The sequence below is a fragment of the Hippoglossus stenolepis genome, chromosome 9 (assembly GCF_022539355.2).
Source record: "Hippoglossus stenolepis isolate QCI-W04-F060 chromosome 9, HSTE1.2, whole genome shotgun sequence".
Lineage (NCBI taxonomy): Eukaryota > Metazoa > Chordata > Actinopteri > Pleuronectiformes > Pleuronectidae > Hippoglossus > Hippoglossus stenolepis.
This window is the reverse complement of record NC_061491.1, coordinates 14647953-14672429: the sequence shown is the minus strand read 5'-3', so window position 1 is coordinate 14672429 and position 24477 is coordinate 14647953. Positions and strand designations below refer to the sequence as shown.

At 42.9% G+C, this 24477-nt stretch overlaps 1 protein-coding gene across 5 annotated transcripts; it reads left to right on the top strand.

The window, feature by feature from the left end:
* Nucleotides 1-296: 296 nt before the first annotated feature.
* homer1b (homer scaffold protein 1b) lies at nt 297-24465 on the top strand. Of its 5 annotated transcripts, none has more exons than XM_035165541.2 (9): nt 297-823; nt 6569-6725; nt 9043-9174; nt 10772-10861; nt 14505-14653; nt 19555-19711; nt 19936-20046; nt 20135-20215; nt 21047-24465. In XM_035165541.2, the coding sequence occupies exons 1-9, from the start codon at nt 804-806 to the stop codon at nt 21236-21238; spliced, it is 1089 nt and encodes a 362-aa protein (XP_035021432.1). In that variant the 5' UTR covers nt 297-803; the 3' UTR covers nt 21239-24465. The 5 variants fall into 5 exon arrangements, with proteins under 5 accessions (XP_035021432.1, XP_035021430.1, XP_035021434.1 ...); XM_035165540.2 differs by lacking the exon at nt 297-823 and adding an exon at nt 6175-6484; XM_035165542.2 differs by lacking the exon at nt 297-823 and adding an exon at nt 6180-6257.
* The last annotated feature ends 12 nt before the right edge of the window (nt 24466-24477 follow it).

The window sequence follows — 24477 nt, the reverse complement described above, 5'->3', positions numbered from 1 at the left end:
AATACAGCACTGAGAGAGGGACACACAGCATATAGAAGCTGCAGTATAATGTAAGTCATGCGAACATTAAAACAGCATTGATAAGGGGCTCATTAATACGTGTATCAATTGGTTTTTGCAGAGGCACAACAGATCGCTTTATATCCAAAGAGCTGCATCAATCTTTATTATATGAGCGCACTGGTGATGCTGAATGTGGGGGAGAGCTTTGAAATAGCTGTAGTCTGGGCGAGAGTGGGGGTGTAGCCCGTGAACCTACGGTAATGAGGGAGGGAGGGAGGGAGGGAGACGGAAAGAGAGGTGGACAGTGTGATGCTGTCTGTGCGTTATCTGCTGCCTAAATGAGGGTTGTCTTTTCCCAGCTCAGGCAGCAGGGCTCTTCCACCCTTCCAGCGACCGGGATCTGGCATTCACGCGGCTACAGCAGGGCGCACGTCGAGTCTCCATCGGATCCTTGCGCTGGATCTCCCACAGCCCCTCTTCTGCTGCTGCTGCCGCTGCCGCTGCTCCATCATCACCAAACGACACCCAGCACCGGAGAAGAAGAGGCAGAAGAAGAAGCTGAGATTTCCGTGCCATGTGCACAACGACATGTATGTGTGAATTCACGCGGTAACAGGCGGACAGTGGGGAATGGAGCGGCTGTCATCAAATTCCTGAAGACGCACCGATAGAGGGGAGGCTGTCGTGTAGAAGAGAGAGAGAGAAGACCTTCATACGCAGCAGCAGCCAATCCGAGACATTCATTTGTCCTTTTCTTATTATTGCCAGTGAGAAGGATCAGTGGCCAGGTGTCGCTCTTCATGTCAACCATAACAATGGGGTAAGTGTGATTATTATCCCACAAACGCTTGACTGTGAGATCCATTCCCCACCTCATCCTCTCTGTATTCACGTCAGCTGCATGCGGCCGCCTCACACCATATGAACTTCCCTGCCATGGAAACCATACCACGCATAACAATATAATAACCCGGGTGCATATGCGTAAAAACCAGGCCGTCTTAACACGGGTGTTTTTGGCGGATGCATATATTTGCCTGGCATGTGTGGCTTAGTAATGATCTTGTCATGGCCTTCATGTGCGGCACAGGGAAACAGCGGATTCTGATGTGTATCATGAAGGAACTTGTATCTCTACCCTCAGAATAAGATAAAATATGTTCTGTTGGGTAAAATAGAAGCCCACCTCAGGATCAAGACAAATGCAGGTGCAGAAGTTCCATCATCAAACTTTTACCATCCAAATCTGCAGTGAGACTCCCCAGGTCGCCTGTATAGGAAAGTTTAAATTGGAATTTACAATCTGAATTCCTCACTGCTCCATATTTATTTTTGCTGCCTTGTAGAACAATAAGCGATTGGATAAAGATGCTGTTTTTTCTAGGCCTCTCTGTCCCACTGTTTACTCCCCACCTACATTATAGACAGTTATGTAATTCTGAAAGAAGCCATTTGTAACAACAGCATTTCCTCTTCAAATATTCTCACGTAGAGGAGCTGGGATCTGATCTTCTGTAGGATCCTTGTCGTGCTCAATAGAGAAGGTCTGCGAACCATAATGTCAAAAGCAGGTAAATGGCAATATAGCTACAGTGCTGCACAAGGCTCCAGCGACAGAAAGTGGCTTCCTGTCTCTATGGCAGCACGGTGACCGCTGCCGTACACATCCTCAACAAACAGACACCCATCAGTGAAATATCTAGCCTGGTGCGCAGCGCTGCTCATTTGCATGTCCCCTAACCCTGAGCTCAGCGGTCCATTTCCCCCACCAAGCCTGCCGTTCATTAACAGCTGTCTCCTGCAGTTCATTGTGATTAATTGCACAGCAGGAGGTTAACAATATGGCACAGGCATGGTGTGATTTCAATGCATCAGCCGAAACTCCTGCATTAACTATTTACAATACACTGGAGGCCTCTCAGGCGCCCACTCTGCCCTCCTACAGTGTGGGCAGCACACATCATTCAGCAATCTCCCACTCAGCCCCAGCTCTCCACTGAGCTCTGCCACACTGGTGACTAACTTACTGTTATGCAACTGACTCAGTGACTCAATTGATCCACAGCGGATTGAAATATAAACTGTGATTCAAAGCACAAAGCTGAAGTGTGAACATGTGCAGGTGCAGGTGAGAGGAGAGCGAACATGAAGTGGGTATGTGCAGGACTGCTGTCTTGCTGCCTGTCTGGCAGTAATGGCACTAACACACAGATAGAGTCATATTTCACATACAGCCTCGTGGCTCAATACCAAACCGCTTTCAGGTCTAATGGTAACGACACGGAGGAGAACATTAGTGTTATGGGATGAGAACAGGAGATGCCTATCAACACTCTCTCTGGTGCGCTCTCTCACTTCCTCTGGCAAATACAATCAGTGCTCAGACGGACTCAGTTTCTCTCCCTGTCTTTGCTCGTGTGTGTGGGTGTGTGAGAAAGAGAGTGAGTGTGTGGTTTACAGGCACATTTTAGGTCATCCCTGTAGATTGGGGCAACAGGGAGCTTTCTCATTAATTACTCCTCTCTACCTTAAATAAGATCTACTGGCTGTCAAACCTGTTGCCGTTGAGTTAATGAAAAAGACAGGAAGGACAATTTCAAGAGAGTGGAGGAGTAGAGTTGGAGGTGGCGCGGGAAAGGGAGATCTCCTGAGATGTTTCATTACGCTTCAGTTTCACCGTCAGCGTCTGTAGAAAGAGGGGCAGCTGCATAGTCAAGGGGGACACACTGAAGTAGAAAGTAAAATGCAGCCTGGGTGTGTGTGTGTGTGTGTGTGTGTGTGTGTGTGTGTGTGTGTGTGTGTGTGTGTGTGTGTGTGGTCTAGCTGTTTGGTTGACTCAAAGCCAAGTATTCACATCTGTGCATCAAACCCCTGAAACCCAGGAGGCGCTATATACAACACTTGTTGGAACTTCAGGTGTGTGTGTGTGTGTGTGTGTGTGTGTGTGTGTGTGTGTGTGTGTGTGTGTGTGTGTGTGTGTGTGTGTGTGTGTGTGTGTGTGTGTGTGTGTGTGTGTGTGTGTGTGTGTGTGTGTGTGTGTGAATGCCCTGTAGGCAGCTGTACAGAGTTGTTCACAGATCAATATCAGTGTTAACATAAGTAGAGTTGAGCTGAGCACCATAGCTCAACATAGTACAAGTTTTCGTAAATTTTACATCTTTATATACAATTTTACAGAGTCCATTAACATCCCGGACATTTTTCATGGGGTCTATTTATTTGGTAAAAACTCTAACAATTAGAGCTACTTTACTAGATACCACGAGAAGTATGTGAGAATGTTCTTTTTATTTTCTGTGTACTGACCCTTTAATTCACATCACACATCAGCCAGTCTGTCTTTATATCAGTCCACCTGTAGTGACTTTTCCATAATTAACCCCAAGTGTGATTTTAGAAGCTGGTATCAGTTCCTTATTGCATCGCTGATGAACTCCAACTAAAAGCTGTCGACCACGATTATAATCAATAAAATAAAGGAGCATTTTTAAAAAACAGCAACATTAGTAAAAACTGATAAATCATCAGTTTTCTAATAAACAAATAATTTCACATTATATAAATATATAAAAATATTGGATAATGTTACATTACTTGATGTTAGGATAAGATAAGATAATGTAATGTAAAATAATGTAATATAATACAATGTTACACAGCATAACGTTACATTGCGTTACATTACGTCACGTGTTACATTAGACTTTATACTGTGAAGTCGCAGCAGACCATGAGCCGTTGTTACTGACGACTCAGGAGTGGGTTATGCTACTGTATGTTACGTTACATTACGTTACGTTATGTTACTTTATATTATATGACATTCAATTATTATATTATGTGTGCCAGATGGTGCGCAGTCCCGAAGGCCCTTAGCTGTTTGACATTGTACCTTTCTGAGTGTATAGATCTGAGCATAATGTAACAAGCATAACATAACGTAATGTAAAGCAAGGTAACGTAATGTAAAATAATGTAATATAATTCAGTGTTACATAGCATAACATTATGTTACCTTACGTTACCTTACGTTACCTTATCTTGTGTTAGACTTTATAATATGACCAATAGCTGTTTGACATTGTACCTTTCTGAGCGTATAGATCTGAGCAGCACACAGCCACAGTTCATCTAATTGTTTGCACCTCCCAGTTTAGAGCTTCCCACTTCCTTCATCTTCTTCTACGAGAAGATGGGTGGATTCATCAGTACTCAATCTTCTCCTACATTCATCACCTCCTCCACGTTCCTCCTCCTCATCCATCCCTCCTTCTCTCACTTCATCACTCTCTCTCATTCTGCCTGCCTTCTCTTTCTCTTTCTCTCTCTCTCTGTTTTAACATTCACGTTCCATCACCTGCCCTTGTGTGACGCAGTACACTCTGCATACTTAACACATCCTCCTCATCCTCCTCCTCCTCCTCTTTTTCCTCTTCCTCCTCCACACTTTCTCCATTACCTCTCATTTGCTCCCAACCAAAACCACCACTTTTCTTACACTCGTTTCCTGCTTCCATTTCCTCTGTGTCCTCCTGTTAATGCGGCGGGCAGCGATAGTTTTCAAATTTACAATCTGCACGCCTCCTTCATGCACTGATAGAAGTTAGATAGCTTTTCTATCTTCCTCTCTTCTCCCACATGCTAGTGCTAGACATCATTGTTTTAGTGTGAGAAGATCAACATGGTCTGAGTTGACCCCCTTGGGATTGCATTGGACTTGCAGAATCTTGTAAAAAAAAAAAAAAAAGACGGCTGTGGGAGTAAGTCTGATGGGTCGTATAACTTTCGCGTTATATAAACTTACTTTTAATGAGGGGAAATACACACAGAGATTATCTTTATCATATTTTGTAAGAAAGCAGCATTCATCATTTCGTTATGGAAGGAGTTCATCTTTTATTGCAGTGTGTTTTGAAAGTTCACTTGTAGGAGTAGATATTGCTTTTATTTGACAATTGGTGGGCTTAATTTTGGAACTAAAGTGTTTGGCTCAGGTGTTCGTGTAAAAATCAAAGCACAAAAACGCTGTTGTGTTTGGTGCACACACACACACGAGAAGCGCAACATTTTGCCACAGCTCCATCAAATTATGCAATGAAAAGCGACTCCGGTTGCCAAGCGGCTATTGCACAGATCATACAGACAGGCCGTGGTTGTGTGATGTGTGCCGGGAGAGAGTTGAAATGACTCACAGTTCTGCCACTTACACTGCTGTCGATGATTATGATAATTCACAAACAGCACTCCACAAGCGGCTTTGTGGGACGGCATTAATCATCCCAGATTCACTCCCTGCCTTCCCATACTCCTCAAATTCCAAATCATTCTGTCTCTTCCTGCCTATAACTTCCCTCTTTCTGTCTCTCTCTCTCTCCCTGTCTCCATGTTTTTCTTTCTTTCCCAGTCTTGGCTAATCACACTCAGGAGGGGTGCTGCTGCTGAATTTTAATATTAATTTATACAGCAAGCCTTTTGATGTCCCCCATCACCCCCTCAGTGCAGTGTAAGCACTTCTCTATCTCCTGCTCTGCCAGCACTGCCAGCCCAGAATATCTCCCTCTGCACCCTGTGCTTTGAGTGTGTGTGTGTGTGTGTGTGTGTGTGTGTGTGTGTGTGTGTGTGTGTGTGTGTGTTTGTATGTGTGTGTGTGTACTGACTGTAGATATTAACCAAGAAGCTCCAACAATACTGGAATATATGAGGGCACTGGAGGAGCGAACCATCGAGCAAGGGATAAATGGACGAAAGAGCAAGGGAGTGAAGGTTACATGTGAGTGACGGGTGAATGGTTGGTCAATAAGAAAACAAGAAAACGAAGATGACTCTTATACAATCCCCAACAAACACAAATCGGGGTGAGTCTAAACTCAGGTTTAAGTATCACACAAAGGTCAATAAGGAATTAAGTCATCTCATCTGAACATGGAGTTTTGATCATCTTCTCTTCACCCATATACTCACATATTTGTATTTATACATATTCATAGGTTCATCACAAGGATGTTTATGCATTGTGTGTGTGTGTGTGTGTGTGTCTGTGTGTGTGTGGAAACTGCAGCTCTGTGGGGTGTGTCTGTGGTTGTTAACCATGGCCTAGTGTCTATATTTAGCCTTGAACCCTCTCGTTCCCCCCCCCTGTGCTCCCGAGTGTGACCCTCGCTCAGAGCTGCAGGCATTCCCATATCAGAGCAGTGAGAGTCGAAGCTGCCTTACACAGGGAGAAGGACTTTCTGCGGGAGAGCTGCGTGCACTGAGTGTGTAGATTAGAGAGATAATGTGTGAGCGGACGTGTAGATTTAACATGTATGTGTGAACTCTGCTGTAGTTCAAGGGTTCATTCAGCTTGTTGTCTTTGTACACAAGACTATGAGTGTGAGCAGTGGTCCTTTGACAGCCTCTCTTCCCGTGGTGTAACTATGGAGGATGGCGAGTTGGAAATCCGGTTGCCAGGGCGATCTGACTCCCCTGTGGGCAACAGGAGGTCCGATGGTGGCGGCCGCGGGTTTGGTGAGACGTTGGTGCTGCGGCACAAAGAGGTTCACCACTTTTTCTTCGTCCCCTTCAGGGAGCAGCCCATCTACAGCACGAGGGCCCACGTCTTCCAGATTGACCCCAACACCAAGAAGAACTGGCTGCCCACCAGCAAGCACGCTGTCACAGTCTCCTACTTCTACGACAGCACGCGCAACGTCTATCGCATCATAAGCCTGGACGGCACCAAGGTGAGCAGTTGATTCGGATTGTTACTGTTCACCTTTCACACACACACACACACACACACACACACACACACACACACACACACACACACACACACACACACACACACACACACACACACACACACACACACACACACACACACACACACACACACACACACACAGACTTCTTTATACGTCTCCTGCTGCATCCACCCTTTGTGTTATTTTTAATTTCCACCAGCTGGCATGGTTTTATTAAGATGTTCCAGATGTTTCCATATAATCACCTCATCACACATCAAACATCCTTCCAGGAGATTTTAGTGGCACTGTGATCTACTGAGTGTTAATGGTGTTAATAAGCTCTGCACTGGAATCTAATGTGCAAACACATCTCAAAAGAGTTCAGTGTTGCAGCCCGTCCCAAGACCGACGACTCGTGTTTCATCCTGTGCCTGCGTGCATCTACTGTATTTGTGCAGGTATGTCTTAATGTCTCAGGTTATTCTTGTTAGAGATCCAGGAAGGATATTTCTGATGGGCATGGTGTGATGGAAGATTTTATACTGGGACGGACCAGTCACACACATGCACTCTGCCTGCCAGTTATGGAGACGGGGGGGGGGGGTGAAGTTTAAATGAGAGAAACAGATGACAGAGTGAAAAGGATGTGTGGTAGAAGGAAAAAAAAAACTAAAGAAGGCAGGTGAGCGAGAAGGTGGGAAAACCGTAAATGAAGCAAAGTGTGCATGAGCAGTTTCTGATGGTCAGTGTATCACCCAGATAAGAGATAATCTTAATAGTTTCAATTAACAGCCATAATATTGTAACTATCCAAGGTAGAGTTACCACATGCTACGAGAAACAATGTTATATGAACCTGTAGAAGCCACGAGTACATATGATATCTACTGTGTTTTAAGACAAACATTTTTTATTGACGATGTTAAGGAGAAGTACTGCACTACCCACAATCCTCGGGTGTAATAGCGACGCCTCTGATTGAGGGAGCTCGCTGTTACCATGGTAATGTTTACTGCATCTTCGAAAATCGTGTTGGCTACGCAATGTTCGGATCATTCAGTGTTACTACACCAGGTTACTATACTATACACAAGACAATAAGAGTCTTTTGCAACATAGCATTAACAAGGTTAAATTCAAGAGGAAGTGTTTGGAGAGGGATCATTTGCAATGGTACATGGGACACGTAGTTCCTTCTTTGTTTTCCAATATTTTGTTTTGCTCCAAATCAAATGTTTTACGATCATGTTGCATGTAGTAGCTGTTCGGCCTGGTTTATATAAGGATTTTCTGAAACGCCGATGGAGAAAATAAATGACAAATTTACTTCTGGAACCAGAACCGTTGCGCTCAATAGACACTTGATCCCTGAATTCCACACACACTCTCTGACTGCTACTCTGCTCAAAGTCATTGTCGCGTATTGATGCCAGCCCGCATATCAGCTATTACACAACACTGCTAATTGATCAGCCATTAATTTGTTCTCTACTTGTGTTACCTAACAAAGGAAGTTGACTTATGTAAAAGCGATTTCTATTTTGGTTTATGGAAATTAAAGGATCTCAATACTCCGCGACTTTTCCACAACCTCATCTTTTGCAATCAGGAAATCAGGAACCAGACGTGAATATATACTTTCAGTCATTGGTGCATTTAATTGTTTATGTGCCAATAACAGATTGGTGATCTAGTGAGTATTTACCACAGCCGGATGGAGTGTGTGGGACTGACTCAAAATAGATTTACACCAACTTTCATAATCCTAGTTTTACTTTTTCCATGTCAGCCATTTCCTTTTCCAGTTTCAGAGTGGCTGGTAACTCTACCAGCCACTCTACCCTCTATGTGTATCTCTTTAAAGTTTGTTGTGTCGTAATGATGCTGCATCACTGACTTTGCAGCTCAAGGCTTTCAAAGTCACACTGAGCCGCCCTCTGTTCACTTCACAAACATGGATGTTATTGTGTTGGTGGGCGTGAGCCTGACGTAGACCAGAAGCTATATAATTACTGTTCTCTCAGGCCTCACAGTGCTATTTGTTACAGTCTATAAAACCTCAGAAAATGTTGTCAAATTCTCAACGCAATTACTCATAAGCCCCTGGTGTCTAAGATTTAGTGCAAATCCAAAATTATCCAGTTAGCAATATTTCTTAATAAATAACCTAGCAGAGAGTTATCATCAACATTTTTCTATCATATAAAGAAGATAGTAATCGATTAATTGTCACACACACACACCTACATGTGTGCACTGCAGTAATAAAGTTAACAGAATACATGTTAAGTGGGTTGTCTCTGTCTTGCAGGCAATAATCAACAGCACCATCAGTCCCAACATGACGTTCACAAAGACCTCACAGAAGTTTGGCCAGTGGGCGGACAGTCGAGCGAACACCGTCTACGGCCTGGGATTCTCCACTGAGCATCATCTAGCCAAGGTGCCACACGCACACACACACACACACACACACACACACACACACACACACACACACACACACACACACACACACACACACACACACACACACACACACACACACACCTCTAAGCATCAATCATAGTGGCTTCTCTTTTCTGCTTCTCCCTCACTCCCTGAGAGAGGAGGCATGTTAACTTTCGTTTTACTGTAGTTGCTATAGTTTCTGTCAAAGTGTAGAATCTGCGTGGCAGTTTGCCGTAATGTGTTTTTTTTTCCTGTGTGCATCTGTGTGTTTATGAAAGTTATTAATATATATGTGTGTGTTTGTGTGTGTGTGTGTGTGTGTGTTGTGTGTGTGTGTGTGTGTGTGTGTGTGTGTGTGTGTGTGTGTGTGTGTGTGTGTGTGTGTGGTGTGTGTGTGTGTGTGTGTGTGTGTGTGTGTTTGTTTGAGTAGGTGTTGGATTCTCTCTGCAGTATGATTAAGCTCTGTCGTGAACTGAGGAGGCTCACAGCATCCCCACACATTTCACACACACACCCATACACTCATATTAAAAACATATTTCATATTATACACTGGACATGATGGGTGGAACCAGTGATGCTTCAGATTTAAAGGGACAATCCACCAATTTTACATATTGGTTTATAATGGTTCAGTCCTTTAATGAGAATTGTCTCGTGATCTTGTGCATTATATATATATATATATTATCTTGTGTTTATAAACAAACTGTATAAGAGCATGGTAATTATATTTAAGGTTTAGTTTATTTTGAAGCTTCCATCATCGTCACACTCCTGAAACACTTACACTGAGAACTACTGGGTTTATATCACTGTACCAGACCTATTATATTGCACTGAAGTGAAATGATATTGAGTTACTGATTGCAGCTCACAGCATGGCAGACACAGGACTGGCTCCATTAGAGCTGTCAAATTTCCTCACCACTCAACTCTCTTTACATCTGTATGTACTGGATAACTCTCTAAAACTGTGGGAGTGTATTGTTGGCGATGAACCACACCCTGAAGGGACATCAGGGATGTTTATATTTGCCCAAAGCCCCTCAGCTGAGCTCACCTTACCTCTCCAAACTCACTGGATGTATCTTTGCACTCGACAAAAATAACCCCACAGATCAACTTCAGCCACCGACAACTATACTCATTAAAAGGAAACTATACGAGGAAACGGCAGAGTGGCACAGTCTGCTTTGTTCATGTGTGTGTGTGTGGGTGCATATGTCTCTGATAGAGAGGTTACTAACGGTGACCTAGTTAGCTCACATTTCTGCTTGGGCATTATGGGTAGGGGCCATCTTTTCTAAGTTCAACTGTGGGTCGTTATTGGCAACAGATTCTCTCCGTCCTTCGCTTAGCTTCACAGTTGACCTATTACACACTGATCTGCGTATGTGTGTGTGTGTGTGTGTGTGTGTGTGTGTGTGTGTGTGTGTGTGTGTGTGTGTGTGTGTGTGTGTGTGTGTGTGTGTGTGTGTGTGTGTGTGTGTGTGTGTGTGTGTGTGTGTGTGAACATATGGCTTTACTGAACAGATTAAACCTCATTTGAATTAAAGTCCATACTGATATCTGTCCTCTGTGTCCAGTTTGCAGAGAAGTTTGCGGAGTATAAAGAAGCGGCGCGGCTCGCTAAAGAGAAGAGTCAAGAGAAGGACATGGCCACGTCTCCTTCTCAGGTACGTTCACTACACAAAACCCTAACCCCACCCACTCATTCTTAACCATCAGCCTATACTCCTGAGGAAATGGCTGTTTGCTGAAGCTGCTGAAGCTTTTTTGTAAAGATTCCCAAACCAAAAACTTACAGTAATTAAATTATTTCTACACATTTGAGTGTATAAACTCAATTAATGCAGTGGAGTATAAAATCCTAATATTCCTCTGAAAAGTATAAAGTAAAATGGAACTATTCAAAAAGACCAGAAGGACCAAAAGATTGTACTTTAGTGTTAAGTTAATGTACTAAAGCTGTTTTCAGACATGAACTTCGGAGAATGTCCACACAACTGGGTCCTGCTTTCTTCGGACTTCACACATCGCAGCAGGACATTGTCCGTTCACATGCGCTCACAACAACACAGACATCTCTGGAGTGTCTGGCGAGGGGGTTCCTGCAGGCAGATGCAGGATGTAATGTAGTAATTCAGCTGCAGAGATCTTGTGTGTTTGTTTACAGCACATAGACACCGGTGTTGGCTCCTATCACCCAAAAACTCTCTTGACATCTTCATCGGTGTCTTCTACGTGTATGGCACCGCTTTTTCATGCTGACATATTTGTTTTCTTTATTTTTGCATCTGTCCTGGTGTGTTCTCACGTCAGCTCCTTCCTTATCCGGAGTTCTGAATTTGGGGCTGGTGCTCACTTGTGTTTCTGGAGAATGTCCGGAGATTATCCAGAGTTCATTGCAGCTGAAGTTACTTTTCTCTAATATTTGACCCCGTGGGAATTCCTGACATTGAGGTGAAGAATTACAATTATGCTATAATTTTACAATGTCACTCAGTAGAGCACAGACCTCCGCCGAGGCCCACAGTGAACTCTTACCACAGATCTGGATACTACAGATGTCGATTTCTTTGCTTCATTCTCTTTAACTGTTAAAGATTTGCAAAGTCTGTGACCACATTACTGAATGAATCCATCTCAGCTACACGTTGGTTGTAGTTGTGGGTTACTTCCCCTATTTCATACCATACTGTAAGAATAAACCATCTCCATATGAAAATATATGTAAATTTGTTGAATCTACTCCACATCCATAGATACCCACCTCCTTAATATGCCAATCATGCAAAGTTAACTGAAGTAATTCCTGGATCTGCCTGTTTATCCGGTTCCATTCCATAATTAAATGTATTTTTTCCTTCCCCCATGTCCCATGGAAATCTGTTTTTGTGTAATCTTGCTTACAAACAAACCGATATACAAACCAACCAATGAACAAATTAACTGTGGTGAAAACATATCTTCCTTGGTGGATGTAACAAAGCTGTCTGTGAACTCACCATAGTTTGGAGAACATAATTAGCTGTATGTTTGGTATTTGTTTCTGTGGGCTAGCTAATAATGAAGTGTTTTAGGGCATGTAGATGTGTCTGAGAGAAAATTAGCTTGTTTCAGAGGAGAATCCCCAGAGAAATCTCTTCTTTAATTTAAAGGCTGCTAACAGGCTTCGTGTCCTCCTCTGTTCATTATGGAGGCAACAGGAGCAACCCCCCACCGCGCTGCGGCCTATTACTTGTGCTATCAATGCGGTGGCCCACGTGGGCTGAAATGCTACAGTACCTTTGTGCTTCCCCATGGGAGGATGTTTTTTAATGAAGCCAAGTGGACAGCTTTGCTCTCGTCGGGGGTCGAAGGCTGCACGTGTGCACGCTGGCCAGCGCAGCTCGCATGTTGCTGGAAGAGGAGGGACTGGCGTTGCATTGTGCAGCCTCCCTGCTCTAAGCCTGCAGCAGAGCACTAACGCTGTCTGCTCTGTTTCACCACTGAAAGTCAATGTTTCACCCACATGCCTGCTGGCTCTTTCTAATCTCCCCATCTTATCTTTTCTCTTCTCTAAAAAAAGAGACGAAAGAGAGGAATTGTTCCGATGAAACGAGATGAGAAAACACGAAGCTAAATTCTATATGCTGGTCCCAGTGGGCCAGACCCCAGAGGAAAATGTGTCCGGAACAGATATTAAATGGTATATTAATGAAGGTTGAGTGCAAAATGTAGCGCCCGCCATAATCTTTCTCTTATCTCGCACTTCCTGCTTGTCCATTAGAGACGTAGAGGCAGTGTCATTGTGCTGCTGCATTGTGCCTGAGCCCAGAGTTGTAACAGCTTTGTTTTATGTACGCGCAGCAGCTAAATGATTTGTCTCTCGTATAATTCTGTGCTTGTATGGGATATAAAGATAAGCATTAATCTGCAATTTCCCACTGTCATAGTAAGCTATTTAACGGCCTATAGGCATGTGGAACCACAGCAGTAAGAGCTTTATCACTGTGTGAGACACACACACAGAAGATTGTTTATGTATGAGATTCTTAGTTTTATCTTGTTGCCATAATTACTATACATTTTGTATTATTACCTGTGAGTCAATCATAATTTATTGGGGAATTGTAGGTACATTCCCTCGGTGGCAAAGGGCTGAAACAATTTGTCGACCGAAAATCCGCATCAGTGTTGATAATTCTGCACAAGAACAGCTTTGATTAACGTCTCAAACCGGAGGATTTTTGTGTTTCTCTATTTCAGTTTGTGTTTTAATCATTTGAAAATAAACTCAAATCTCAATTAATTATGAAAAATAAGTGAATCACTAGTTAAAATCTTTGTCTCTCCAGACATAGCGTCTGTCATTATTCATACTAACTACAACACAGTTCTTATTCTGTGTAAAAACAAATGACTGTTTCTGCTTTTGGTAAATGCTCCATTTCCTGCTCGCCTGATGCTGTTGCTCTGGATCAGAAACCAGACTCGACTGAGAAGAATCAAATGTAGCAGATGTAAAAGCTTTTGTGACCCGACTTGAGGTTTAATGATCACTATTTCACACATATATTTATTTATTGAAGTTGCCAACGTGAATACTAAATTGTTGAGCTTTTAAAATATCTATATTTTTAAAACTTTTCTTTCCAAGGTTTTATACATACAAACATGGCAGATATGTGCTCCACACAAACAAAATTCAGCTAATATGACAGTATAGTTAAATAAACAGACTTATGGATAAAAAAAATCTGTAAATAAAGCAGTAGTACATACATATATCACGTCAAAAAAATGTAATACAACATTAAATATACAAAAGAGAAAACTGTTTTTTTATTGCTCAATAAAATATCATTGTAGATTTGCATAGTTTTGTTACTTTTATTAGCATCCATAAGTTTTAGAGTCTTCATATTTTCTTTGAATCCACATAGAAATCCCTTGAAATTTGGGGTACAGAATCCTTATGATTTAAATGATGTCAAAGTTATGGTTCTAATCTTTAAAATGTGTAATAAAATGTACTACTAAGATTGAATTTACACAATGTATAATATTTCAATAGAGTCCAAATTATACTTGAATGGATGCAATGGTAAAAAGTGTATCAAAGATTCTGGTTTAACGTTGCAGAATTTGTTTTCAACAAACTTTGTTTTCAACAAAAATTGTACATAGATTAGTTGGATATATATTATGTAAATTGATTTCACATTTGATCCAGTCTTGTGTAAATGTGAATAGTGATACAAGGATTACGATTTTTCAATCATGTTCGACATCTTAACCGACAGTAACCGCTGAACACCTCTGTGTCACGTGCAGGAGTCTCCGGCTGGTGAGCTCTCGTCACCTTTGACACCACTGACCCCGCCCATGGAAACCATCAATGGCACGGATGACATCTGCGACACGACTCCCAACTCAGACAGTCGCCCGGAGCCGTCACAGAACGCACTGGCCTACACACACAGGTACATCCCACAGCATGGTGCCGTGGTCCCAGTCCCGTGTTGTCATGGTTATTACAATAGAAATGTTACAGCATTTACTGTCAAATATCACACACACCACACACTTATATAGATGATATAGTTTCTCTCAGTTTTTCCATATGTGTGAGGTACAGAGGTGCACACCTCTCTCGTCTGCCTGGACGTGTGTGTGTGTGTGTGTGTGTGTGTGTGTGTGTGTGTGTTGCATGTCAGCATGGTTGTGGACTCCCTCTATTCACCGCTGCTCTCTCGTGTTTTTCCTCTCCAGGGAGCAGTTTAAGACTTGTCGGGTCTGCTCTTTCTGATAGGGATGTCGTTACAAGTCCTGACAACTTCGACATCATAACTACACAAAACATATGACAATAATAATATGACATAACACATACAAATATACTCAGGCACAAACGTTCCCAAAAAACAAAAGCCTGGTCGCAGGTCAGTGAGTGGGAGGGTTATGCAAAACCTGCAGCTCTGCCTGGTTTTACTAACTGATAAAAACTCCAGTGAGGAGGGATATGGGTGCAATGACATTACAGGACTATTTCTTGAACGATATCAGTGACACTCACATTGTGTCACTTCACGTGGACCAGCAAGACATGAAACTAAGTGTTTCTCAGGAAGGAGGAATTATTTGTTGAATCCTAGCATGCTTTTAAACCCACTTATTTTTCATGTTTGCCGACTGCAATGCAACAATATCTTATAAAAATGTAAATTCAAAACTTTTGACTTTTATGTTGTTTTATGCATTATAGAGTATGTGACCTCTATATGCATGCGGCACTACTGTTGTATACATTCCTTGTGTCTTTGTGTCCTGTTTGCACAATGAATCTGGAAATGGATGATTCCTGTGACTTGTGACTGTCAATACTGGAACTTCACATCCAGTAAATAATAATAATAGTAATAATAATAATAGTAATAATAATAATAGTAATAATAATAATAAACTTTGTTATATTCATTTATATAGCACTTATATAAATATAGCATTTATATAAACAAGTTTATGAAGTGCTTCATCAACAGAAAAACAGAAAAATTTCATACACTAAATTATGTAAGATAAGGGGGTCAAAGTGCAATGTAAATCTTTTTTTCTGTGCATAATGGATTTCTGAAGAGGTGTGGCTGTGAGGTTCATCACTGAAAATGGTCAATGACGCGTTTATGTAAGACTTATATAACATACTGTGGATAGTGGGTGGCAGAGAAAGACCAAGACAGACAGACACCAGACACACAGGGTGCGTGTGCGTGTGTGTGTCACTAGATGTTTAGGAATCCTATGTACAGACTTTATACAAAGCCCCTGTCTTTCGCTTGTTCTCCCCCTTTCCAGTTTCTGACTCACACGTGAACTGAGGAGGCTCGCAGCATCCCCACACATTACACACAACCACACACACACACACACGCACACACACACACACACAACTACACACACAACCACACACACACTGTAGGGCTTGGACAATCAGTTTGAGTCGTTTCAGTAAATGAAGTGATGTTTTTTCTCAGGAAAGGAAATGTTCTGTCGTTTTATCTCCTGTCTCTTGTAGTTGACTGTAAACCCATTTCAAATTTTACAAATCTTCTTTTGTAAAATCTCTGTAACTTGTGCCACTTTGATCATTTCTCTTTGCTGCGATTCTTAATAATTAAAGATATCAATCAATCGCTTAATGTATTATCTTTCTTATTTGGCTAACTCTTGGTGTTTGAGTGGAGATCCTTCCCATCTTCGATATTTAAAGATCATTTTAGAGACCTTTAGAGATTGACTGAAGTGCAAATGCCTAGAAATCCTCACTGCTACATCACAAACTCTGTGAGGCTACACAGATCTGTGCAGAGAGAGCAGGATGTAGAGAGGACACCCACTGCCTGCTGCAGCCTTGCTGCTGATATGTCTATTAATGCTGCATGCGTGGGAGAGGGTCGACTCTCGGCATTTGCGGTGGCAAGTATGGATGTAACAAGCAAACCTCAGTCTCATATTTTCTGAGAGACATATGCAACGACCATCCAGATATTTTACCACACACGCCTCTCTTATTACTGTCGTTTCTGCTTTTACTGTGGCTTCATCAGCCTCAAACTGTATTTGGTGACTATTTGTTTAACAGTGTGTAAGCATGTAGTTTGATGGCCAGAAGAAAAGAATAAAACATTTTGTAGTATTTTTTTTACGTCTTTATTTGTACACATCTTCAGACCCACATGTAGAAATGCACCTGAAAACAGAAATCAGGTGTCTTTTGCCCCAGACCTCTACATGACGGTCTCAGTTTGTCTCTCATGTGTCTGGAATTAGCTGATGACTTATCTCCACAGCGTGTACACCACGCTGCTGTGTGGGCAGGTATGAGTGGGTGCAGAGGGCAGAGGAGGAGAGAGAGCTGTATGCAGGGCTGTGAGAGGGGATTGTGTATCGCAGGATGTGGGCGTGTTTGGCAGGTCTGCAGTGCACTCGTTTGGAATCGTTGTCAGAATGTTATAAGACCTTTAGTTGGGGCTGGCTTGGCTGCGTGTGAATGGTCTTCTAGTGGTGGAGGATGTAGGCATCTGTTGGCGGATTTGCTCTGGGCTTGTGTGAACGGAGATGATGCCGATGTCATGCGTCAGGATGCCGCCAGCATCCTCCGTTCCTCCGGTGCTGCCATGGCAACTGCTCTGCCTCCCTGCCTCTTGAACGGCTCCATGATGAGAAAGAACCTACCTGATAGCGCGCGGTGGTCAGGAACACGGTAGAAACATGGAAAACTGTAGAAAATCTTTTGTGTCATACAAGTTGATGCTCTGTGTGTTTGTTTGAATTTTATTGAGCCTGGGAGGAGAATTATCTTTGTCATTGTGAAAAAGTAAAAGACACTAAACAAACTGTTGATGTTTTATTCATTGAAGGTGAATTAGCAGTGTGTACAGTATATACAGCATTCAGAATAAAATAAAATAAAACAAAGTAAACTTAGACACAAGTTACATTAAACAGATAAAAACAGCTGAAAACTACTAACTTTTGTAATCTTCTGTATTTGATAGAAAACTTTTGATTTCTACAGTCTGAGACTTTGAAGATTTGAATTCATTTTATTCAAGCATGGTGCAAAAAGTGTTTAATAATTTCATCCTGGTACAAACAAGAACTTATTTCTCCCTAAATTCAACATCACATACTTTGCTCCCAAATGGCTATAAATTGAAAAAATTAGATCATAAACAGCAACTGAAAAGAATCAATAGCTAATAAATCCTCATGATAAATGATTGTTGTCTCAATAATCACATCATCTTTACACAGAGAAGTTCAGCGACACAGCAGCAGCTAACTTACCCTCCACGTCTCACACACCCTCCGCTCTGCTCACCCAGTATCGTGCTCAGGTGCCCTCCTGAAACCTTTCAGCCAGCCTCATTTAATGGAGACGAACGCCAGTGTCAAAACATCTTGCACTCTTTCCTCTCCTCTAATTCTCCCTCGGTCGCTCTCACTCGCTCTCTCCGTCCGTCTCCATCTGCACATCTTGACGTCTCTCCTGCTCTCCTGCTCTCTGAGCTGCTGTGTGGGGTTTATACATTGGCGGGGCTGCGTGCCTTGGTGACAGCATCCCTCCATGTGTGTACATGTGTGAGTGTGTGTGTGGTTGTGTGTGCATGTGTAGGATGAAGTGTCGTTTCCCTCCCATGCGTCACACACGCAGACACACTTGCACTCACAGAGGGGGTGGCTGTTGTGTAAGAACTGAAGGCGCCGTGGGAGTCCTGAGTGAATTAGATCTGGGCTTTCTCTCTTTTACACTCCACAGAGTGGGTGTTATGGCATAGTGGAGAGTGGCTGCAGTGTTTGAGCGTATATACATGTGTAGGTTCCATGAGGGGGAGGAACAAAAGTGAAAACACTGTTCTGGGTCAAACACATAGACTCATCACTCCTTGAACGAGCTCAGCTTCTTTTTTGTGTTTTCCTGTGGATGTGTTTGCACCACTGTGAGGGATTACTGTGAGGCATGTGGGAGTAGGAGCTCCTTTTCAAAGGTACTTGACTCCATGTCAGTACTCTACAACATTTAGATCTCTGAGTATACACCTGCCCAGGTCAGACATTATGTGAGAGTCAGAGCGGGCATTATATAAAGCTAAATCAATGCCTGCAATGCTCAGGTCTAACAGGGGAGATGCACAATGGAAGCATTTCCCCTTCATACATATATCTAATATTACACTTCAACGCTGTTTTTTTCCCCACCAGCCTTTTTCTCCCACACATGCCACACATCCATCTGGAAATTCAATCACGTTCAATCACTTCTTCCTTATCTCTCATCTAATTTCCCCATCTGTGAGTAGCTGGACCAGATTAGGCTCCAGCCAGTCTGAGGATATAATCTCAGATTACAACTCATGTGGCAGACGGCTGCTTTCACAGCTTCTGTCCGGGAAGTGCCACCCTCCTATCTGAGTGCCTGCTGCAGCCTCCGTCAACTTTCAGTGTTGGAGGATGGATGGTTGGATGGATGGATGGATGGATGGATGGATGGATGGATGGATGGATGGATGGATGGATGGATGGACGTATTACTGAATGCTTCAAGACTATGAACTCAAAGCGCTTGTATGGATGGATGGATGGATGGATGGATGGATGGATGGATGGATGGATGGATGGATACTTACAAATGCTAGTAGTTCTAGTATTTGTGTGAGGTCTTGTTAAAAATTAACCTTCACAGTAACCACTTGATGTTACAGATTTAGATCAGACATCACAAATTTACACATTTACACAGTTTACATCCGACATGAAACTATAATGACTTATCATTTTATGTTACTGTTGTGGTAACCTGACATCTCTCTGTGTTCTGCAGCCCCGCCATGACAAAACATTGGGAGGCTGAGCTGGAGGCACTAAAGGGGAACAATGCCAAACTAACGGCAGCTCTGCTGGAGTCCACAGCCAACGTCAAACAGTGGAAACAACAACTGGCTGCCTACCAGGAGGAGGCCGAGAGACTACACAAACGGGTGAGGGAAAGGGCACGGGAGTGCCTGCTTGTTTTCCTGTGTGATACTTTTCTTTTCAAAGCAAACAGGAGGGATCATTTGGAAAGGATTGTGTGAAGTCAAGATGAGAGGATGGGAGTCATGAAAGAAAGAGGAGAAATGGGTGTAAGCAGGAGGGAGAGTAAAAAGAGTTAGTCTGGAAATTAAAGATGGGTCATTTCACAATGTCCATTTCCTCCTTTTAGGTGACGGAGCTCGAGTGCCAGAGCAGCCAATCCCCAGCGATCAAATCCCAGAAGACTGAACTCAACCAAACCATAGAGGAACTGGAGAATACGCTAAGGGATAAAGAAGAGGTGTGTGTGTATGTGTGCGTGTATTTGTGTTTTTGTGTGTGTGTACGTGCATGTTACACATCCTTATCATCTATTTACTGTTCTACAGGAAATGGAAAAGTTAAAAGAAGAATTGGAAAACATGAATGACCTGATGGAGCAGAAAGACACCCTTACCCAGAAACTTGAGGTGAGTGAAATGAAACTTCAGTTGGGACCACATTCGTCAAAATATAATTTGATTTCAGTAATTACAAGAACTTATATTTGGTGGTATTAATCTGCCCTGGGACTTAACTGCCATTTCACATTGCACACGAGGAAAGCCTTAGGTGGGGAGAGCACACCTCCCTACCCTTACATGAGCATTCTTGGAAAGTGAGGCAGGGAGAGCGGCAGCTAAAAGAACAGAGCAGGCATCAATAACAAAACATGACATCAATTAGGTCAGATTCAGTATACAAAGGAGGTGCTGGGGTGGAGGTGGGTTGAGAAGTGTCAACTAGCAGTACATTGTAGTGTCTACACTCATGGACTTTCATATCTTATTCAGATGCCCCAGACAGAGAAGCACCAACTTCAACTCTTTTGCTTTTTACACCAGTGGAAAGACGTAAGGACACAACGTGATTTAGGAATGTATACTTTAAGCTTAACTATCCAATAGGATGCGAACACCTACATGTAACATAGAGAGAGTGACAGCAATTCTAGCCATTCATGCATGTGCTGTTGGAATGGGTGACACAGGGTGAAGGAGATATAATAGGGTGCTGTGTGAGACTTCTTTAGACTTGGGGTTGACAATTGCTCATGTTACTCTGTTAGCGTTGGTATATTGTTCCACCTTCTGGTCTCCTTGATGCATCACGTCTACATTAAACTCTTCTGCATAAGACATCAGCTGCTGCCTGAGTTCTCCTTTCACCAGCTTCCAGAGAACTTCCATCACAGTATGTAGGCCTCATATTACCCACCTAATAACATAAATATCTCATATACACTGCCTCTGTTTCTCCAGGAGACCGAGCTGCGCAGTCGGGTGCTGGAGGAGCAGCTGGCGGGTGCTGAGCAGCGGCTGGAGGAGAACCAGGAGGAGCAGGAGAATTTCAGAAAGAGCCTGCGGACGCTGCTGGAGATGCTGGACGGCAAGATCTTCGAGCTGACGGAGCTCAGAGACACCTTGGCCCGGCTCATAGAGGAGGCCAGCTAGAGACAGGGCTGCCCGATCTTCACAGACAGAGCCATATGATAATTTACACCCCCAACTCAACCGCATCAATCCCACCCCACCATGCCCCAATCTTTCTCCTACACCCAACACACACTAAGACTGAGACCCTGCACTGCCCTGATTCTAATTTTGCTCAAAAAAGGGCAGCTAACTCCCAGTTTTTAACCTTGCAGGCACCGAGCTCCAACCAACCACAGGCACTCCTGTCGCTCAAGACAATACAGGGACTACCTCATCTTGGCCTTCTGATTGGCTGGTGTAGGCGTAACCTTGGTTGAATTGATCCTGTCGTTGAGATGCCAGCCCCCACACACACACACACAAACACACACATATACAGTACATGCACACACACTCTCACTCACCAAGAGTTAACTTGAGAACTGTGCCTCAGTGCCATCTGCTGTTTGACTGGGAGAGCCACACCACAGATTGCAGCATCACAACATCTCTCTCTCTTATACACACGCGCGCACACACACACACACACACACACACTCCATCTCTAAACTGCCCCCCCACAAGGGGAATGTTGAAAGTCATGTGGAAATAATTGCCGTTAAGACTCTGCGAGAACTGCGCCAAAGCTGCCAAATCCCCCCGAAAATATTGTCCTCTAACTAGCAGATGCTTTGATCCAAAGTGACTTACTGTACAGAGAAGTGCTGAACACAGAGAGTCCCACGTTTGAGCTCGGGCTGCCAGCGGAGTTTCACTGGAAACAGAGAATTAAAGGTTGGCTCTGTGTACCAGCCTGGACACACAAGGCTTCTCGGAAACAGAGCTTGGTTTATGCTTCTTGAGTGAAAATGAAAGACTGCTATGTATCCACGGCCTATTTAAAAAGAAAAACCCAACATGATGGATAGTGTTCAATCTTCCAGAGGCATCGCTCGTGCCACACAGAAATTTTAATGGGCACGCGCCCTTGCTAGATTTGATGTGAGAATTCCTGTATCCAGACTGCTTCCACCGTCTCAGACAAGTGACCTATCTTCCTGCCAAGCTCAGTGTGGTGTGTGTTTCTGAACAAGGCCTGACCTTACAACATAACGTGTGCCTTCAAAGCGCACGTAAGTGGACACGTGTTTGTATATAATTTGTGTGTGTGTGTTTTGTGTAGTGAGAGGAAGACCCTGTTTTTTTGTTTTTGGACATCAAGGCCGATATACACACACACACACACACTGAGCAATACCAAACAGGCTCTATAAGACACCTCTATCTCATTCTATCAGGTACTCTACTCAGTGGACTCATGCAGATAAAGGTCAAACGCAGCTCAGTTGATCGCCCCCATGTCCAACAGAAAGTGTACAACCGTTGACCGCGAACCTGTGTGGCAGCCCTGTCGAAGTAGTGCGTCGTGAAGGGCTTACAGAGCGTCATCTACATGTTCGTAAATCTCCACCCTGAAGCAGGCTACAGATATTCACTCCTCACTGGGTGAACACTAAGAACTGTACGCAGTTTCTATTTGTTTTGTTTTATACATAGAATATAACACTGATGATATAATTATAGAACTATATAGGACAACTTTCTACTCATGATGGCATTGTAAATGAATGGATGAATAACACAAATGCAGTAACACCCTGCCGCGGCTTATTGTTGTGTATTAACCAATGGAAAAGTATCGCATAGTATAGTAGAGTAACTAGTCTGTAGGTAAACAATGAAACCCTCCTCAATATCTGTTTAAAATGGCATAGCAACACAATGTAAACGCAGTGTTAAATGTTCTGTACAAAAAATGTCCACATATACAGCGGCTCCAGTAACAGTAAAATCCAAAACTGCATCTTTAAAAAAAATCACGAAAAATTCTAAAACGCTATATGCTCATGTGAAATGCTGCTCATCCTGCCTTTCAACTGAGCACCCTGTTTACACTGTGTTATTACACTATTGTAACTCCACTATATACCCAGAGATTTAATCATTAAGTCCTATAGCACAGCAGAACTCTATACGTAAAACATTAGTGTAGTTAGTGACACAGCAGGTTAATACACTGGAATAAGACCCATGTAAAGGGAGATGTTACCTAGTTTTTTTTCTCTTCCTGGTTTAACTTTGACAGTCAAATGTCAGAGATGGAAAACCTTAATATTAATGCTGTTGTTAAATGAATGCCTTTGTACAGTAGTGGATAAGAAGCTTTTCATTCTCCTGTTTTGTAACTTATGGTATTTAAATGTAGGTATTATGATTATTATTATTATTATGATTATTATTATTGTATTTAGAGGTATGAGAAGACTGGCAATATTTTTGACTATTTAAAGTAATTTTGAACTCATGATATTAAAGAGGTACCTCAGGCTGAAGATGTTCGTAGATTGGTGAGACTTGTGTGTATGCAGGTGAAAGGATTTTACTGTTTTCTTTTTTTTTTATCTTATTCAAGGGCATGGTCTTTCAGTTTGAGAGCAGGAATGATTGATTTCCTATTCAGATTTTGTGATGCTTTACCTCAAAACCCCACACTCGAATAGCCCCTGCATTTGGTTTCATTTGCTCTGCTTGTGCTCAAACTGCACTTGCACTCAGATATTTGGTAGCTCAGGTCTTGGATTCTTTATTCTGCACAACAAGTCTGTCAAAATTCCTCAACCAATAGAACGGGAGTGCATGAACCCGGGTTAAGTAACCGCCTGTACTGTTCTCTCTCAAAAAAAAAAGAGCTAAGGCACCCACAGTGAGGGCGGGACAATTTCGCTCGACAACACTGCACATGCCATTCTATTGGTTGGGGAATTTTGACAGACTTGTTGCACAAAAGAGACCGAGAGCAAAGGAGCAGAGAAGCAGCAAGTGTGAGGAAAAGAGCTGAAGCTGGAGCACAGGAAATCCAAGCAGCAAAATATCTGAGTGTAAGCGCACAATTTGAGCACAAGCAGAGCAAGTGTTATGGGGCTATTTGAGTGTGAGCGCAGGGTTTTGGGCAAAAGCATCACAAAACAAAGTCAAGTGCTGCTCTCAAACTGAAACGCCACGCTCTGGAATAAAAAGCAAATGCTGATGGAGGCCGATCAGGAGACACACGCCTGTTTGGTGCTTCAGCCGAGCTCAAGCCTTTTGTTGTGTTGAATTCAAACAGAGACGCCCGCCCTGGGCTGAGGAACACACCCCTGTGGACAAAGAAATGCTATGTTTTGTATTCAAATACAGTGACCGCAGGATTCAAGGTGTACAAATCACTTTTTGTTGTT